Source organism: Salminus brasiliensis, chromosome 6, assembly GCF_030463535.1.
Source record: "Salminus brasiliensis chromosome 6, fSalBra1.hap2, whole genome shotgun sequence".
Taxonomy (NCBI): domain Eukaryota; kingdom Metazoa; phylum Chordata; class Actinopteri; order Characiformes; family Bryconidae; genus Salminus; species Salminus brasiliensis.
In genome coordinates, this window is record NC_132883.1 from 5,600,691 (window position 1) to 5,619,604 (window position 18,914).

The window sequence follows — 18,914 nt, forward strand, 5'->3', positions numbered from 1 at the left end:
ATAAGGATTAAGGCTCATAATATACATTTAAGGCATTTTACACCAAGGAAAAAATATGTAGTGTGCCAATTGTGTGGGTAATAATTGGGACAGAACCATGCAGCACTTAAGTGCACACTTGAGGGGTTAAACAAAGTATGGAGGCAAGGGAACTTATATTTAGATGATTAACACGATATTAAATAAACAAGTTATTTAACGATGTGCCACAACAAGGAACGATAAATACAATAATCTCTAAATAAACCCTGATTTTTTAGGGGCTCCCTGCCAAGGCGTGTACACTACTGCTACCTTGCGAAACTGCTACCTCGTCACATGAGTGTGTGCTTAAGCAAATTCACTCAAAGCTGTGGACTTTGGGACATGGTGTAAAAAGTGTTAAGAAACCTCTTCGTCCCGCTGGGAATTCACCCTAAAACGGCTGAATCACGCTGAAGTTAGTTTACTATTTAAGGAGCAGCGGGTCGATTTGGGACACAGCCGAGGACTTTAATTTTGTAAGCGGTTGGCCGGAAACAGGAAGGCAGTCGGGGCGGCCACGCAGAGCGGAAGAGAGACGCTGCACAGCTGAAGTTTTGTCTGGCGTTTGGTCGCAGCGAGTCTCGGAGGGCTTTTCACTTCACTTTGCTTTGCTTTGCTTTCTTCTCAAGGCCGTAAGTGTCCCTGAATCCCGACTTGCTGTGTGTCGTTGATGGATACGTGCTGTAAAAGCGTGCGCATGGAAGTCAGGCGTGGTGCTGCCAGCCCGAGGCTCAGCCTGCCCATGTAAACACGGAGCTGTAGCTGAGCCTGCCTGCGGGACGCAGGGCTGTTACTCCCTAAATTGGAGTAATTAGACTTTCCCCTCCGTGCTGAAGCTCAGAGGAGCTTGGAGGAGCTCGGCCTGTGTAATTGTGCTGTAGCTACCTTCACTGTGAAGTTCAGCTTTCTGTGACAGCAGAGCTCTTCATGATTTTATCCAGCTTATTAATCTGTTTAGGTTTTAATTCTTGTGAGTTTTAATTTGATGAAACCTCAGATTATACAAGAATGTGGCTCTGCTTTTAGGCTCAGGGCTCAGTAATTCCTCAGGTTGGGTCAGAAGCCCAGTTTTAGTCACCATTGGCCTTTTCTTCAGCACGAGCCTGCATTTCTCAACCTGCTGTATAAATGTTTCCCAACATTGTGCTCATGACTTTTGCCTTGCAGCAGTTTCCACACCTTTCCAGAAGCATCTTAGAAGGGGGTTACACCATTACTACCTTTTCCACACCCCTAAAAAAAAAAATCTGCTAGTTGATGTAAAGCAAAACTGTAAAAAATGCTTTTATGGGGCAGTGGTGGCTCAGCCACAGATCACAGGGTTGTGGGTTCGATTCCCGGGCTCGGCAAGCTGCCACTGTTGGGCCCTTGAGCAAGGCCCTTTACCCTCTCTGCTCCCCGGGTGCTGGAGTTGGCTGCCCACCGCTCTGGGTGTGTGTGTACTCACTGCCCCTAACACGTGTGTGTGTGTGTGTGTGTGTGTGTGTGTGTGTGTGTGTGTGTGTGTGTGTGTTCACTATCACAGATGGGTTAAATGCGGAGGACACATTTCGCTGTACAGTGACAAATCCGTGCACCTTTACCTTTTATCTTTAGCTGACAATCTTTAAGGTTACATTGGAATCTTGTAAAACTGGTAGGAGATATAGCTAGCATCAGGAGTCTTGCCCAAGGACTCTTATTGGTGTATCATGGTGGGCTTGCCCCTTTATAACGGTGCCTTATAGCGAGTTTGGATTCCTTTATGATGGTGGTGAGTTAGAGCTCTGCAATATGACAATTTATCACGATACATCCCAATATTTTGTTATCATGGTACACAGCATGCTTCTGAGAGTGTACTGTGAATATCACCAGTGCTTAAGTAAGACTTTTAATATTGTAATATTAAATGTTTTCGTATCACCCATGCTCGTCCACTCTATGGTGAATAAACCCAGGCGCCACCATGCCTACAACACAAGTACAGACATTTATTTGCTATCCAACATCATCTGGTGGGGTCACCAAGGTCTTTTCTGAGATTCTATGTAATGTTGATGATGGCAAAATAGTGTGGGACCTATTTTTCTGTGCAGGCCCTGCATATATATCCCTCCTCCATTAATTTTAGGCCAAAAATGACGTGTCTGGGGTATCAGACTGCACATTCATAACTGCCTAATATAATATACAGCTTTCTCTGAAGGTGCTTATAGCTTATTTGAACCATCCAGATATCTAATTTCACTTACCACCATTGTGAAACACTGCCTCTCTAAATAGCTTGTCTACATCTAAATCCATAAAATTTCCAAACAGTGGAGTTCCCCTTTCATAGACCCACTGATACACTTTCAGCACCTGATGACTGAGTGATGACTTCACTGTAACTCGTGTCTTGGTCAACGTGGCCTTTGGCCTAATGATGATTCATGTTATTCAGATCTTGTTTGCCAGCCTTTTTGGAGCTGCTTCCTCCAGACAGGAGATGGTGCTGTTGTACCAGCAGTTTTCCAGAAACACAGAGCTACACCGTAGGCCCAGGAATGTCTTGTCACGTCTTTAGCTGCTTTAAGGTGCACCCGTTGCAGAAACGGGTGTTTGAAGGCACACACTGCTTGTATATTAGCATTACCAATCGAATGGGACGATCTAGACCAGCCTCAGAAGAGCCAAAGGTTACTTGTGTAATGCTGAGCATCAGCTAGAGGGGTATAAAGCCTCCCCCAACCAGTACCGGGCTGTGGAGCAGTAAAACTGTGTTATCAGGAGTAATGGAGCTTCATGTGATACCTTTGTGAGAACTGACTTTGGAGATCCAGAACTAATCATCCAACATTAGTACCTGGTCTCACTGATGCTCCTGTGGCCATTAAACCTTACCAGCCATGTTTCAGAGTCTAGTGTAAAGCCTTCACAGATGTTTAGAGACTGTTTCTGTAGTAAAGGAGGCACATTTCTCACATCCAAAGGTCTGTGGACACCTAGAAGTTCTGCTCATTCAGTCTATTCTGATTTCTCCCAGCAGGTTTGTAAGCTGCCGGTATGAGTCTGCAGTGGACGGCTGTGGCCACGTTCCTCTATGCTGAGGTGTTCGCAGTGCTGCTGCTCTGTGTTCCCTTCGTCTCCCCAAAACGGTGAGGCCTCATGTCTCCTTTGCTGCAGTTTAATGTGGGGCTGGTGGGGCTTTTCAAAATCTGAACCAGAAACACTTAATTGATCCCATGAAATTGCAGTTGTAACATAAATTATATGAATATAGTAAAGTGGCATATTGGTAATAAGAAATATGGGAAATTATTGCACCCGAGTTATTGCACACATTACATTTAATTACCCTTATTATTGCACATATGAACAAGATAATTTAAGTATTGCACAGCTGAACCATAGTGTCACACACTGATTGATGGCCACTGGTAGGAATGACCTCCTGTGGTGCTCCTTTTCCACTCATTTGAGTAAATGTAAAGGCCCAGGCCCAGCCCTTTTCAGTCTGCTCTCTACCTGTGTGTCTGTAGCACAGAGAATTGCACCTAGAACAGAGGAGAACAACTGCTGACTTTAAAAACTTAGTAATATACATGAATGAACAGCAGATTTTCGGTTCTGTAACTACGTCAGAATTTGATATCCACAGTAACTGACGGAGTGCTACAGATGTGGCAGAAAGAAGTTCGTTTATCATCCATTTCTGATAAAAGAGGGCTAATCTAAAAATCGGTGTAATTGGCAGGTGGCTACACTGTCGGCCTCGTTGTCATCTTGCTGTAAGGGCTGCTCCCTCACGCTTGCTGGCTCTTGCTGGCTCACTCGCACTTTCTTTCTTACAGTCTTGCTGTCTCATACTTGCTCTTGCCTCTGCTCTCTTGCCTCAGCTTGCTGTCTCACTCTCTCACACAGTATCTTGCTCTCTCCATCCATCTCTCTTACCCCCCCCCCCCATTTCTCTGCTCTTTTACACACTCTTTGGCAGCCCAGCCTCTCCTGTATCTATCTCTCTTTGTCTTTCTCACTCTCACTCTCTCTACTGTGTGTCACACACCGACACCCAGACAATTAAATTCCCCTCAGCCTTAAAGTTTCTTAAATATTCTGGAGAGAAAACTAATTCCTTAAACTGATAAACATTCACATGACCACGCTTTCACTGCAAAGCTGGTTAGGTTGTGTAAAAATAGGAAAGTTGTAAACAACGTTTTTTCCCTGGGGTTGGGAAAAAAAATAGGCACCTACGTGGAACCTAGTTCAGTTTGCATCAACAAGCTGCTGAATTCAGGCAGAAAAAAACACTGTTACATAACTGAAAGTGTTGTGAGGTCTTTATTAGCGGTGACCAGACTGGAAACAAGTGTTCAAAGTCTGCTTTGTGCCCTGAATGTGCTCCAGATTAAGGCTATATTTCCTGATATTTTGAGGAACTGTAATTTAATAGAGGCCTTCTGTCTTTCCTAGATGGAACAGAATCTTCAAATCTCGTCTGATGGTCGCCATCACGACCTATGGGAACACGGCATTCATTGTGGTTATCTGCATTCTGGTCTTCCTGTTGGTTGGTGAGTATAAAAGGTTTTCAAATCAAGGTTATCATTGTTTTTGTATATATTTATATATCTGTATAATTGACCTACGATATTTATTAGTGTACTTGTAGCGCTGTTTGAGGCCAGGACTATGTGTGTTTTTCACAGATGCGTTCAGAGAAGTGCGGAAGTACAGTGTGACCGACAAGGTGGACTTGACCAACAACCCTGTGGCCATTGAGCACATCCACATGAAGCTGTTCAGAGCACAGAGGAACGAGTACATTGCAGGCTTTGCCCTACTTTTGTGCCTGTGAGTCACTGAGTCATTTACTCCTTCAGGAAGACACTCCCCTCAGGCGTTACGCAAATCAGGCACTCCAGCCGTTCCAGCCAGGCTCGAACTCCGTCAGAAAGGACTGTAGCTGTGCTGGTGTTGGGGTGGAGTTACTAGGCACAGTAATTGTTACGAGAAATGATCTAAAATTGACTTCATGTACCGGTCAGTCATAACATTAGTGCATTATACATAATCTAATAGTGGTGAAAAACATTGATTATCTACAGAGGTGGGAGCTACATAGTAGTCAGCAAGGGATGAATGGCATAGTCACCCAACAGCAATGTAAAAGACTAGTGGAGAGAGTGCCAAGACATGAGAGCTGTGATTGGCAGTGAAGGTTATTTCACCGTAGTGATTTCTGAATGCTCTCAAAGTTCAGATATTAGTACTGTGTTGTTTAAATTCAAACAATAACTTATTTGCATTATAATTATTATATTATTTATTATTTTTTGCATTATTTCAGCAGTTATTAGATATTTTTGAGCAGGTTTCAATTCTGCAAATAAATAAATGCTCTAAATAGCAATATATTTATATTTGGAATTTAAGGGAATTTAAGTCTATGGTTTATGAAATACAATGCAAATGTTAATTTCCCTAAAAGCATTGCCTATAAATAGTAAAACCAGAGAGTAGGGTGTAGGGTGGTCTCTTTATTTTTTTCTCCAGAGCTGTATATATACATAGAGCAGTATTGCCAATAGAATAGGACTCTCTGGAGCAGATCAGCATGAACCTATTGGCACTATGTCTAATGCCAGGCCTGGGCTAGAGGGGTGTGAAGCCCCCTAGCGTTGAGCACTGTGCTCGATCCAATGCTTTTTGAGATGAGATGGAGTGGTGATCATCCAGCATCCTGACTCTCATAAATGCTTTTGTTGCTAAAACCTTTTGAACTAAAGTCTGACGCAGTAGTGGTTTTGTTTTAGCCAACTTTCCTTCTTTGTGAGAACTTAATTATTGCAAAGAGGCAATCTGGTACAACCATCTGTTATACACCCACCTTCTGATGGGCTCCTGAACACAGCATACTCAGCCCAGGAATTCTATTTCAGTGCTCCCCAAGTAATTACCACTTGCTTTTCACCCGGTTCTGCTAACTACGCTATTGTATTGCTGTTCTGGCTGTAAGTTCTTGGAGACAGTGTCTCTGTTTACAGTCATGAAAGGGCGAGGGGGTTATGTAACAAACTGTCTCTGTATCTTATTTCAGGGAGATGTTAATTTTACAGTAACATTGGGAGGAATGGCATGGTCAGCAGGGGACCCCATATAGTTTCCATTCCCAAACCTCAAGCACAGCTCCTAACCATGTGATTGGCTACTCCAGGCTTGCGTATTGCACAATGCGTTGGTCACTCCTCCAGCTTGTGTGTTGAGCCTGTGTGCCATTTCCTTACAGGGGCAATCCCATATTTCTCTGAATGGCTAGGTATTAATAGCCCATGGGAAGGCTACTACAGCTACTTGTGACACTACTTTCCCTGATTGCCAGCTTCGGATTTCTGACTTGTAACTATTTAGGCATCTTTATCGCTGGAGCATGTGATTAAGCAACTGTGATGAAAATTTTAGCCTGTGTTGGTGGCGCGCCAGGGACCTATTGTCCAGTATTCCAGTTTCTCATGGAAGCCCACCGTTTCGGAAAGTACCTAACATGGCATGTGACACTTTGACACATAGATTTACTTGATTTGATTTATTGAACTCTTCAGTTTAGAGAGTTCTGCTTTAGGTTCTCAGAATCGTCAAAAAGACGAAAGTAGCATCTCTCAACTATGAGAACTGTGAAAACTAGAATGTAGAAGCTGCTCATCTGGTCAGTAAGTGTTTAGTTACTTAATAAAACACTGATATTAGAGTAAACACCAATAACAGTCCTTCAGAAAGTGGTGGTGGTTCTCAATCACTGTGTTCATCATTAGAACATTATATTATTAGTATTATTTAGAGTTCTCCTCAGATCAACACCTGGTTTGGTGGTAAATCAGGGCTTAATGATGGTAAATCAGGTGATCTACTGCTGCTGCTGATGGAGTTGAACACATCCTCCACGCTGTGCTGGCTGGACTGGGGGGCGTCCAGGAGAAACCTGGAGGAACCAAGCTCTGTTCTTTAGACTAGCTCACCGACAAGATCTCACTACTTTCCTCAGATTGAGAGATTATCACAATTATTTTTCCTTTTTACTGTATTTATCTTTATGTAGATAAGTGAACACAATAAAAAATAAAGTAGTATTAGAAAAAAATCAATATTATGAAAATAATCTAAATAAATCTGAGATTAGAAATCTTTAAATAAAATCTTAGTCTAAAAAAATTTATGCATAAAAAATATTTTTATATTTAATATGTTTATTCCACTGTTCTGTATAGATTTCTGTGAAAGATTAGCAACTTAATAGGATTAATAGACTTAACCTGATCATTTTTTCATGGTTGACTTCTCCATGTTGCAGACTGAAGGGGGAAAAATACTAACAGAATTAATTGATATGGGTGAGATTACGTCTGAATATCTCTACATCACAATAACAAACCTGCTCCCATGCTTAGAATAGCAGCCACAACATAGCGATGATACAAAGTACCCTATATGGACAAAAGTATTGGGACACCTACTCATACATTGAAACTAAAATAAAGTCATATAAAAAGAGTATTATTGTGGATGACGACTCAGGCAGTGGTCATTTGCTTAGGACAAACTGTATGCTTTCCTAAATGTGCTTGATGGTTGGTGGGTGGGTGTGTGTATGGGGGTGTGTATGGGAGGGCAGCTGGAACTACAGTACAGAGCGCCTTCTGTTTCCCCACAAGCTTGAACAGCTGGGCCATTCAAAACTATGTGGAAATAACCTGCTGCAACCTAAGAGCAACAGTTGAACCCTGGCCGGTGACCTCATGCTCATTGAATGTCCAGGGAGTTTGTTGGTCAGTCACATTCAGCCTGTATGCTAGCTGTGGCTCACTGAGGTGTGGAATGGTCAGCGTTAGCACACATGCTAGGTGTGGTCCCCCCCAAAGTTTCTGCCCACAGTCAGATGGTCCAGCACAAGCTCATCTTACCCTCGGCCTTTGAGATGTGCTTTGACAAAATGCAGACCTCTCAAGACCCTCTCGAGATCACAGACGCATCATCGCAGTGTCAGAAGCATTTGAACTTCAGCTGTCAATAGATGAACTTTCTGTGGTCTTTCCTGGCTTGCGTAAGAGTGTGTTTTGGTCAGTCAACTCCTTGTATAGGGAGTAAAGCTAGGGAGAAAGGGTCTGGACACCTTCTGGTGGAGCAGTACTTCTCCTTCTTGTTGTCTTGAGTATGATCAGACATGTGGCTGGTGTTTATGCATTGTTATCTCAGTGGTTGAAGGTAGGCGCATTAGGGTGGCCTTTCATATTCCTAGAAATGCTAAGTGCTTTTTAGGGAAACTGCAACTCAAGCTCAGGGCAGGATCTCAGTTTTGGTGTGCACCCCAAGTCCCTGCCATAGGGATGTTCTTTCATCGCCACATGTGAAGATACAACATGGCTAATTTTAGGCACCCCACTGCTCCTCAGTCTTGATTGATTTGTGGTTTGTGACTAGATACCGTACCCATGTGTGTGTACGATGATTTATTTATTTTTTCTCTCTGAACCACATTATACACTGTGTCCAAAAGTATGTGGACACCCCTTCTAATGAATGCATTTAACTATACTACGTTGCACTCGTTGCTGACACAGATGTGAAAATGCGCACACACACACACAGCTTGTCTAGTCCCCATAGAGAAGTACTGCCAATAGAATAGGATACTCTGGAGCAGATAAACATGATGAACCCATTGGCACCATGCTGCCTAATGCCAGGTGTAGGCTAGAGGTACATGAAGTCCCCAGCATTGAGCTGTGGAGCAGTGGAAGAACTGTATTCTACGTAATGATAGATGGTGCTCCATCCAATACTTTTACAGTAGTAAAAATCTTCCCAATACTTTTTTCCCCCTATATATTGTTTTCAGTGTTGTCCTCAGGGTTCTGTATTTAGAAGTATTAAGAAATAGGAAGGGCACCATTCTGGGGGAACTCTCTGCAACAGAGTTGGTTATGGGGTGGTGAGTGGAACCAAGAATTTAATGTCTCTAATGGATACATGTTTTAGCCAAAAATGTTGATAAATAACTTAATAACTAATTATAACTTTAAAACAGGTAAGGAATACATTATTCTGTGTATTTGTTTTTATATATGCATTCAGGTACAAGGTTATTCAGAAAGGTGCTTTACAGATGATACAAAATAAATAAAACTGAGAAATACTAATTACTAAATACTAATCCAAAATAAATAATACTAATCATGATAAATAATTACAGAAAATCCTTAGAAATAATGTTTTTGCAGACCTCAAATATTCTGGAAACTTGTTCCACAGATGATCCTTAGATTGGTGATCTGACATGAGAGCGACGTGAGCTCCCTGAACACGTTACCGTATTCATGGCCATAACTTTAATTGCGGTCAATTTTATCAGCCAAGCGATATTGGTTGGGCCCATCTTCCTACAGTCTTTCAGCCTTGTGGAAGCAGGGCCTGTTGTGCTCCCTCTGGCTCTCAGCCACCGAGGGCCTAGCAATAGGATACAACTTTCTTAGCCAGCTGCGTCACCAGGGATTCTGAAATTCATTTAAAACGTATTAATTTTATGTCCTCCTGTCTTAGGTTGTTGCGGCGCCTGGCCTCACTCCTCTCCCAGCAGGCCACGCTCATGGCCTCCAACGAGGCGTTCCAGAAGCAAGCAGAGGGCGCCAGTGACGCCGCCAGGAAGTACATGGAGGAGAACGAGAAGCTCCAGGAGGTGAGTGACTCAGAAGCTCTTACCATTTGGCCAATTCTTTGACCAGTTGACCCTTTGACCCTTTTCTCAACACATGTCTAGAACTAAGCAGCTGGAGGCAGAGCAGTTGCTTTCTGATTAATTAGTTTTAGAGAAAGGTGAGCTGGATTAAATCCCCCCCCAATGTTCCCATCTAAAAAATAATTGGGAGGTCATGAACCATACACACACTTTATGGGTCTCGTGGTATTTCTGAAATCGTAAGGAAGCAAAATAAACAAAACCATATCCATGTTTCATAGCAGTTACTGAGTTTTAGTAACAGGTCATCTGTAACCTTGTAACCCGAGGATTTAGGAGTTTTGCGTGGGAAGCTGGAGTTGGGGTTGGGCAGTATCCGCTTTCTTCAAACTGTGATAGTCTCCATATATGACTGTACGGTAACACAGTATTACCAAGTAGTGTGAGCTGCTCAAGTAACTCTGATAATTCTGCGTTTATTTTACAACTGAAGAACCATCAAATACGAAGTTCAGTTTGTTCACAGGTTCACGGACTAATTAAACATTTTAATCAATCATTCAATAAATGTTAAACCGTCAGTCTGACGACTACAAATGTTAAACTGCTCGAAATCAGGAAAGCTAGGCTTCATAGCAATTGCTTAGTTAATATGATAAGGTTCTGTTCCCCACATAACACTACTTGGTAAAGCTAATCTGGTTAGCCTTAGCTTAGTTAACATGAAAACATTGTTTTCCACACAACACTATTTGGTACTTGGTAATGCTAACCTAATATTAGCTTAGTTAGCATGATAATAGTCTCTTCCCTTACAGAACACTACTTGCAATTCTGGTTGTCAAGCCCTGCTTATAAAAGACTGTTTTTAAAAAAGACAGAAAAAGAGACTTTAATTAAAGTTGTAATAGTGGTGTTGGTTCTGTAGCCTGCTTGCTAAGCTAATTAACTAACTAGCTCTGCTAACGAGTATCAGACAGGCCAGTGCAGCTGCTGTTGACTAGTTAACTGGCACGAGTATTGATGGGGGGTGTGTGTGTGTGTGTGTGTGTGTGTGTGTGTGTGTGTGTGTGTGTGTGTGTGTGTGTGTGTGTTTGTAAGCAATGTCAAGCAACTGATGTTGGGAGTAACAGAAAGGTGAAATTGGACCGGTCCTGCTGTGTCCGGACTCAGCTGACCAGCTAGGCTTAGATAAGTTAGCTAGCAGCCAGGCTAAACACCATAGCGCAGGCTTTGTTCCAGCTAAATGAGGCTCAGATCACACCGGTTTAGAGGATCATGCCTCGTACTTGAGCGGGGTTTTAGACTGTTGACAGGCACGGTCAGGCCCTGGCTGGAGTGTTCAGTTCCTGACCGTTGACCGTTTATGACTCTTGTGCAGCCAGTAGCTGTTGTTGAACATTAAAATGATTGCTTCATATATAGTTTACAACCAAGATTGCATAATTACCTTTAGGTCCTAGCTATATTATACCATTTTTACTAATGAATGTTTTTCCCCAACCTGTCATGGAGTGAAACAGCCATCTAGACAATAGTCCGGCTACTCTATGGAAGGATTTCTGATTCACATCGACTGTAAAAGTATTGCTGTAATCATAAGTTATTCAGTTTGTTGCAACATGAGTTGATGTCTTCACTCGGGTTGTTGCACGCTTGTTATTCATTGTTCACGTAGACTCCAGCAGCATATGTCGTTTAATAGGCTTTGCATTCACACCTGTTCGTTAACTTGTCATTCATTACCTTCCGTTCTGCAGCAGCCTAGAACATATGGTCTGTGACTCAGTGTTTTAGTGGAAGTTGTCTAGCCCCTGAAGCTCCTGGCTTTTTGTCTAATTCATCATTTGACTCCATCAGAAAAGCTCATAAAATAAAACATTAACACTGTCGTTAAATTCAGATTTAATTATACATTTAATTATGGTCTGTGCTCATTAGGAGCCTAGCCTGCTTTTTTTTAATGGAAATTCAAGTAAAAGGATTTTATATAAAGCATACTAATGTACTGCATAATTTCTGCACAAATGGTAGGTGTTATTTATGTATCAGAGGGAAAATTATTTAAAAATCGCATAACTAATTTTTTATCTCCTGCCTGTGCTAGTACTAGTTACAGACTGTAGAGGGCGTTGTACACTCGCAGTGAATACCAGTGAGGATGAATAAGATGTATGAGAGATAAGATGGTATCCTGTAAACATGATATCTGAAGCTTTTTGTAGATTTTTAAAAATGAGTTCTGTAGCTTTTACAGTTTCTGTATTTTTGGCATTTATTTGAGTGTTTAGTATGAAAGTGTATTAGATTTGTTTGCTGTAGTATGTTGTGTTGCAGCCTTATTGTATCCTCATAAAAAACGTTATTTGGGACATTTTAAGGCCATTATCAATTCTAAGGCACTAAAAAGTCAGATAACTGATAAAATAAGCCTGTTTATTTTTTTTTTAGATTTAGGTTTAAGTTTAATAATTTAATTTGAATTTTATGCAGCAGTAGTTTGTATTTCCTTACACTTCTTCTCACGTCTTAAACTCGAATCAGCTGTTTGGATCAACAAGATCAGCCAACTGACAGATCATTCAGACCCTATTTTTTAACGTTTTCATTGTAGCATCCACTTTTCCGAGCTGTTGGGAGTAGGGCAGCAAGATATTGGAATATATATAATATATATATATAAAAAAGAGATATGGTGCAATAAAAAAAGAAAAATTTGGCCAGATTTCATCAAAAGTCAGAAATTCAGCTGGTCATGATGATGATGAAGATGATGATAATAATAATAGTAATGTATCCCATATACATCCCAAAAACCTTGTGTCTCCTTTATTATTAATATTCCTTTCTTCATTTTGGAGATATAAGGTTTTTACATGAACTCTGTGATATCCAATACTGAAGTAAAATAACTAATATTTGGCAGATCTGGCAATGCCATGGAAAGTGAGTTTTTGAATCCCCTTCTCCATTGTCACACTTTAGTATATACACTATAGAGACAAAAGTTTTGGGACGCCTACATGAGCTTTTATGATGATCCCATTCTAAATCAACAGGCATTAATATGGAGCTGGTCCCCCTTTGCAGTTCTAACAGCAGTAGATCTGGAGCTCTGCAGTTTTTGAGTCAGCAGAGCGTTGGGGGCTTTTCTGCACTATGCTCTGAACTCAGCACTCAGCCCTGACCCTGCTCTGTACCTTTACATGGTCTGACACTTTGTGGCATTGTGGTTCCTTAACCCTTCCACGTTTAAATAGTACCACTCACAGCTGATAGTGGAAGATCTAGGAGGGAAGAAATTTCACCTGCTGACTTGTTGTTGCAGCAGCGTCTCCTCTTACAGAACCACACTGGAGTTCAGTGAGCTCTTTAGAACCTCCCATTCTTTCACTAATGTGTGAAAAGGCAGGCTGCGTGACTAGGGGCTTGATTTTATACACCTCTGGCTATGGGACTAAACAACATTCAATAATTAAGACGTATGTCCCAATACTTCTGTGCATGTGCGATCATGTAGATGAATGGTGTCTGAGAATGGTGTGTTGGGCTCAGCTGGATCTCTTCATGCTGGTACAGTAGTACTGTACGTGATCTCAGTTATAGCCCTGACATGTTATAACTCACTGTATTGATCAGCTCCACATGTCTCGCCACTCTGGGTCACGGTACACATGGCTCTAACACGTGCCATTGTTTGCCATGCCTCACATATAAATGCAAAGCACACTGCAGAGCTCCACAGTTGTAACCTAGCGCAACATGTTAAGCATGTCAAGGGGTAGATAGAAGCTTTTCTGAGCCTATTAATGGTTTTGTTAGGATTGGAAAAACATGGGCTGAAGTAATTAAATAGGCTTAAGTTATGCTAGGCCTATTAGCATTAGACCGAAAATGCTCATTATTGATCATACCTTTTGATTCTCACGGTTTACTTGTCTGCCCTGCTAGGTGTTAATAGCCTGGGTTGGTAAACTTCGTTCTGAGATGTTTAAATGTTGTCCTGAGTAGAGCTGGACTCGACTACGTATCAGGTTGGGTTGAATTTCAGCCAAAATATGTGATCAGACAATATTTATTTTTGAGTTAAGGATCACACCAGCTCTGCGTGAGGCTCATCGCTCCCAGGACGCAGCAGTTCCACACTTGGAACTATGGAGCTTGTGCACGGCAGCACCAACCTTTTGTAAAGCCAGTGTTGTACTCTGCTCTGTGTGCTGTATTCGTCAGTCTGCCGTTTTTCCACCACATTTGTAGAATGTGTAAAATGAATCTGCCTGTCAGAACACAACAGAGCTAACAAAGGCCACTAACCACACAAAACAACAAACCATGCCGAGTACGTTAAACCGCCACAGCAGTTGGAAAGCTAAAGGAATCGTGCCAGATAAGCAACCTGTTTTGGTTGTTTCCACTCTGAGTTTCAGGTGAGTTAACATATACTCTCTCAGCTGGTGCTCAGAGTTCCTCAGTTCAACAGTAAATTTCCTCTTGAGAGACGATGCACAGAACTTTACACAAGCCATGCACAATGATGCATTGTTAAGTTTGCCATGAAAGGTTAATGTGGCATCCAGCCCCGCCGTCGGTCCATCTCTAGTTCTGAGGTGGTCTTCAAAAGCTGCTGTCATACAAACCAACTGTTATTGATCTCTGCGCTTGAGCCACCACAATTGATTTTCCATCAGGTGCTGGACCACCACACATCATTTCTACACTCTGAAAGAACATTTTTAGCCAATGAATGGACCATTAGAAATGCTCCAAAATGGCTCACTTCCATTGAAGTTTAAGAAGTTATATATATATATATTCCTTTCTTCATTTTGGAGATATAAGGTTTTTACATGAACTCTGTGATATCCAATATTGAAGTAAAATAACTAATATTTGGCAGATCTGGCAATGCCATGGAAAGTGAGTTTTTGAATCCCCTTCTCCATTGTCACACTTTAGTATATACACTATAGAGACAAAAGTTTTGGGACGCCTACAGGAGCTTTTATGATGATCCCATTCTAAATCAACAGGCATTAATATGGAGCTGGTCCCCCTTTGCAGTTCTAACAGCAGTAGATCTGGAGCTCTGCAGTTTTTGAGTCAGCAGAGCGTTGGGGGCTTTTCTGCACTATGCTCTGAACTCAGCACTCAGCCCTGACCCTGCTCTGTACCTTTACATGGTCTGACACTTTGTGGCATTGTGGTTCCTTAACCCTTCCACGTTTAAGTGGTACCACTCACAGCTGATAGTGGAAGATCTAGGAGGGAAGAAATTTCACCTGCTGACTTGTTGTTGCAGCAGCGTCTCCTCTTACAGAACCACACTGGAGTTCAGTGAGCTCTTTAGAACCTCCCATTCTTTCACTAATGTGTGAAAAGGCAGGCTGCATGACTAGGGGCTTGATTTTATACACCTCTGGCTATGGGACTAAACAACATTCAATAATTAAGACGTATGTCCCAATACTTCTGTGCATGTGCGATCATGTAGATGAATGGTGTCTGAGAATGGTGTGTTGGGCTCAGCTGGATCTCTTCATGCTGGTACAGTAGTACTGTACGTGATCTCAGTTATAGCCCTGACATGTTATAACTCACTGTATTGATCAGCTCCACATGTCTCGCCACTCTGGGTCACGGTACACATGGCTCTAACACGTGCCATTGTTTGCCATGCCTCACATATAAATGCAAAGCACACTGCAGAGCTCCACAGTTGTAACCTAGCGCAACATGTTAAGCATGTCAAGGGGTAGATAGAAGCTTTTCTGAGCCTATTAATGGTTTTGTTAGGATTGGAAAAACATGGGCTGAAGTAATTAAATAGGCTTAAGTTATGCTAGGCCTATTAGCATTAGACCGAAAATGCTCATTATTGATCATACCTTTTGATTCTCACGGTTTACTTGTCTGCCCTGCTAGGTGTTAATAGCCTGGGTTGGTAAACTTCGTTCTGAGATGTTTAAATGTTGTCCTGAGTAGAGCTGGACTCGACTACGTATCAGGTTGGGTTGAATTTCAGCCAAAATATGTGATCAGACAATATTTATTTTTGAGTTAAGGATCACACCAGCTCTGCGTGAGGCTCATCGCTCCCAGGACGCAGCAGTTCCACACTTGGAACTATGGAGCTTGTGCACGGCAGCACCAACCTTTTGTAAAGCCAGTGTTGTACTCTGCTCTGTGTGCTGTATTCGTCAGTCTGCCGTTTTTCCACCACATTTGTAGAATGTGTAAAATGAATCTGCCTGTCAGAACACAACAGAGCTAACAAAGGCCACTAACCACACAAAACAACAAACCATGCCGAGTACGTTAAACCGCCACAGCAGTTGGAAAGCTAAAGGAATCGTGCCAGATAAGCAACCTGTTTTGGTTGTTTCCACTCTGAGTTTCAGGTGAGTTAACATATACTCTCTCAGCTGGTGCTCAGAGTTCCTCAGTTCAACAGTAAATTTCCTCTTGAGAGACGATGCACAGAACTTTACACAAGCCATGCACAATGATGCATTGTTAAGTTTGCCATGAAAGGTTAATGTGGCATCCAGCCCCGCCGTCGGTCCATCTCTAGTTCTGAGGTGGTCTTCAAAAGCTGCTGTCATACAAACCAACTGTTATTGATCTCTGCGCTTGAGCCACCACAATTGATTTTCCATCAGGTGCTGGACCACCACACATCATTTCTACACTCTGAAAGAACATTTTTAGCCAGAGCCAAGTGATGCTTAAAAAAATAATATTTTACTAACAGGTCTGTTTAAAAGCCTACAGCTCTTTATTGCTGTTCTGGATCATTCACAGGTAGACTCGCGCAGCTGTGAGACTACAGTGTGGTGTTTTTCGCTTGGCTGAGTGATTGCTGAATGTGGACTTATTTTATCTGCTGAAAACATCAAAACCTGTCTGACCTAGATAGAATGCTCTCTTCGTCTTCCCCGAGGGCACAACGCAACCTTGTTCTGTTTCAAGTGATTTAAAACAGTGCCCTGTTCTCCTCTGTCTCAGCGAATGGGCTTTCGGGGTGTGACTCATGCCAAACCGCCCAGTCTTTTATTTGTTTTCATTTAATTTTATTTTTTATTACACTGGAAAATAACTCCGCATGACCACATGAGCTTCTGCTGAACACAACATGTCTTTTCTCAGGTCATTCATTCATTCATTCATATTTATATATGACCTTTGATCTTTTTTGTTGACCTTTGATCTTTTTTGTTTGTTTGTTTGTTTTTGTGAAAACCATAATCATGACCTTGTACTGCATATCTGTTTCTGTAATCCGTGATATATATTTTCCACACACACACATATACAGGTGGTACAGTGCAGTGCATGTCTATGTATGCATGCATATATAGGTGGTACAGTGCAGTGAGTGTCTTGTTGAATGTGTGGAAAATGAGTCGCAAAGCAGATGTTAATCATTGGCTAGAAGGTGTAACTGCATTTGGGCGTGAAGGAAGTAGCTGAATCTGCAGGTGTATGGAAGCGTACGTCATATGGGTCTACTAGCAGTGGCAGAGATCCCAACCTACAGGACATACTGGTCATTCTTGAGCAGACGTGAGCAAAGGCCTCTTGTGCGCCACTCTGCTCGATGTGTTGATGATATGTAGTTCCCTGTGGAGTGTTCTTTCAGAAATTGGTGGTGAAGAACCTGCGTTTATTTTTAGAAGCAGTTCTGGCCTGGAAGCAGTGTGAGTTTATTTATTTATTTATTTATTTATTTATTTATTTATTTTCATTCTCAAGCCATGATACACGCTGGCGGTTCTGGTCAGTCACTTTCAGCCATAATTCTGAAGAGATTTTGCTGTATACTGATTTTTGCCACTGCTGGTAGACCCGTATGACCGTACACTTTCATACACTTATATAATAATAAACTTGAAGAGCCAGATTTACACTTTTTGTAAACTAATGTTATATATTTACCTTAGAATAAATGTGAATAAACACACGAATGGTAAAAGTAACCTTTAGTCTCAGTCAGTTTTCTGACTACAGTATGTGGCCCTCAATCAAAACTTGATTTAATGGTTCAGTTGCTCACAGATTACCCAATTTTTTCCCCCAGCTTTCACACTAGTTTCCCAATGTATATGACTATGATCTGCAGTGAATTTCTCATGAAACAGGCTGATTTCAACAGGTCATAAGAGTTCAAGGGCAGATCATTTCACTTTAGGTCTTGCTTTATGTTTAGCTGTTCCTTAAAGCCCTCTTAAAGAGGCAAGTGGTATTGAATGTTGACATGAATAGACTTGGATATCACACTGTAGCTTTTTACACAGTCAAGGTAAAAGAACCTGCTTTTGATTAGGAAATGCATACTTTCAACGTGACTAGCTTTTGAAGAGACTGTTATTTTACTGTTATGACCAGTAGTTCCAGTAGAAATGGAAATGTCATCGTGACTTATGCCTTAGTCACCGTCAACTTGCGGACATGCACATTTTTTGTAGGTGCAGGATGTACATCACATCACTAAATTACACCCCGTATTCAAGACCTCATAAAATACAGACATACGACAAATGTATCAGTTTATTGAAGACCAGGGTGGCGAAATATTGATGTTTAAAATAAAAAATAATAATTTCATTTAATCATACTTTTTTTGTGGTGCAATAAATAATATACACCATGTTTCAGCCATCACCATAGCACCACTGACCAGAGATGTTAAAAGTAGGACAAAAGCAACAGAATCTGAGCCACAAAAAAAGATTTTGATGGCTAGATGAGTCAGACTGGGTCCGATATCTGGCAGATCTTCTGGGGCCTTCCCAGTATGTAATGGTCAGTATCTACCAAAAGTGCTCCAATGGAAGGAGAACTGTGCTCTGGTGTGTAACAGTCATGGCGCCTAAGGCTTATTGATGGGCTCCATGGAGGTCCCATCTTACAACTTGCAGGATCTGCTTATGTCTTGGTGCCAGATACTGCAGGACACCTTTTAAAGATATTGTGAAATCCATACCTCCTTGTAATGCTCACATCTGTTGTGGCAATACAAGAGTTAGGCAGGTGATACTAATGTTATGGCCAATCAGAGTATAGTTAATAAGCCATTGATGCTACTGCTGGACTGTGTTTATAGTTAACTGTGTGTTTTAAATAGTGTCAGAAATGACATACTAGTACCTCCAGTGCAAAACTAATGAATCAGACTTCAGGCACCAAACCAGTCAGG

At 41.6% G+C, this 18,914-nt stretch overlaps 1 protein-coding gene across 1 annotated transcript in view; it reads left to right on the top strand.

The window, feature by feature from the left end:
* The first annotated feature begins 524 nt into the window (after window positions 1-524).
* Window positions 525-18,914, top strand: part of bcap31 (B cell receptor associated protein 31) — a 29,567-nt gene continuing 11,177 nt past the window's right edge. The window contains exons 1-5 of the mRNA XM_072681437.1: window positions 525-656; window positions 3,035-3,143; window positions 4,462-4,562; window positions 4,698-4,842; window positions 9,583-9,718. Of these exons, the coding sequence (XP_072537538.1) occupies window positions 3,052-3,143; window positions 4,462-4,562; window positions 4,698-4,842; window positions 9,583-9,718 (474 nt within the window). The 5' untranslated portion in view covers window positions 525-656; window positions 3,035-3,051. The remainder of the gene's footprint in view (window positions 657-3,034; window positions 3,144-4,461; window positions 4,563-4,697; window positions 4,843-9,582; window positions 9,719-18,914) is intronic.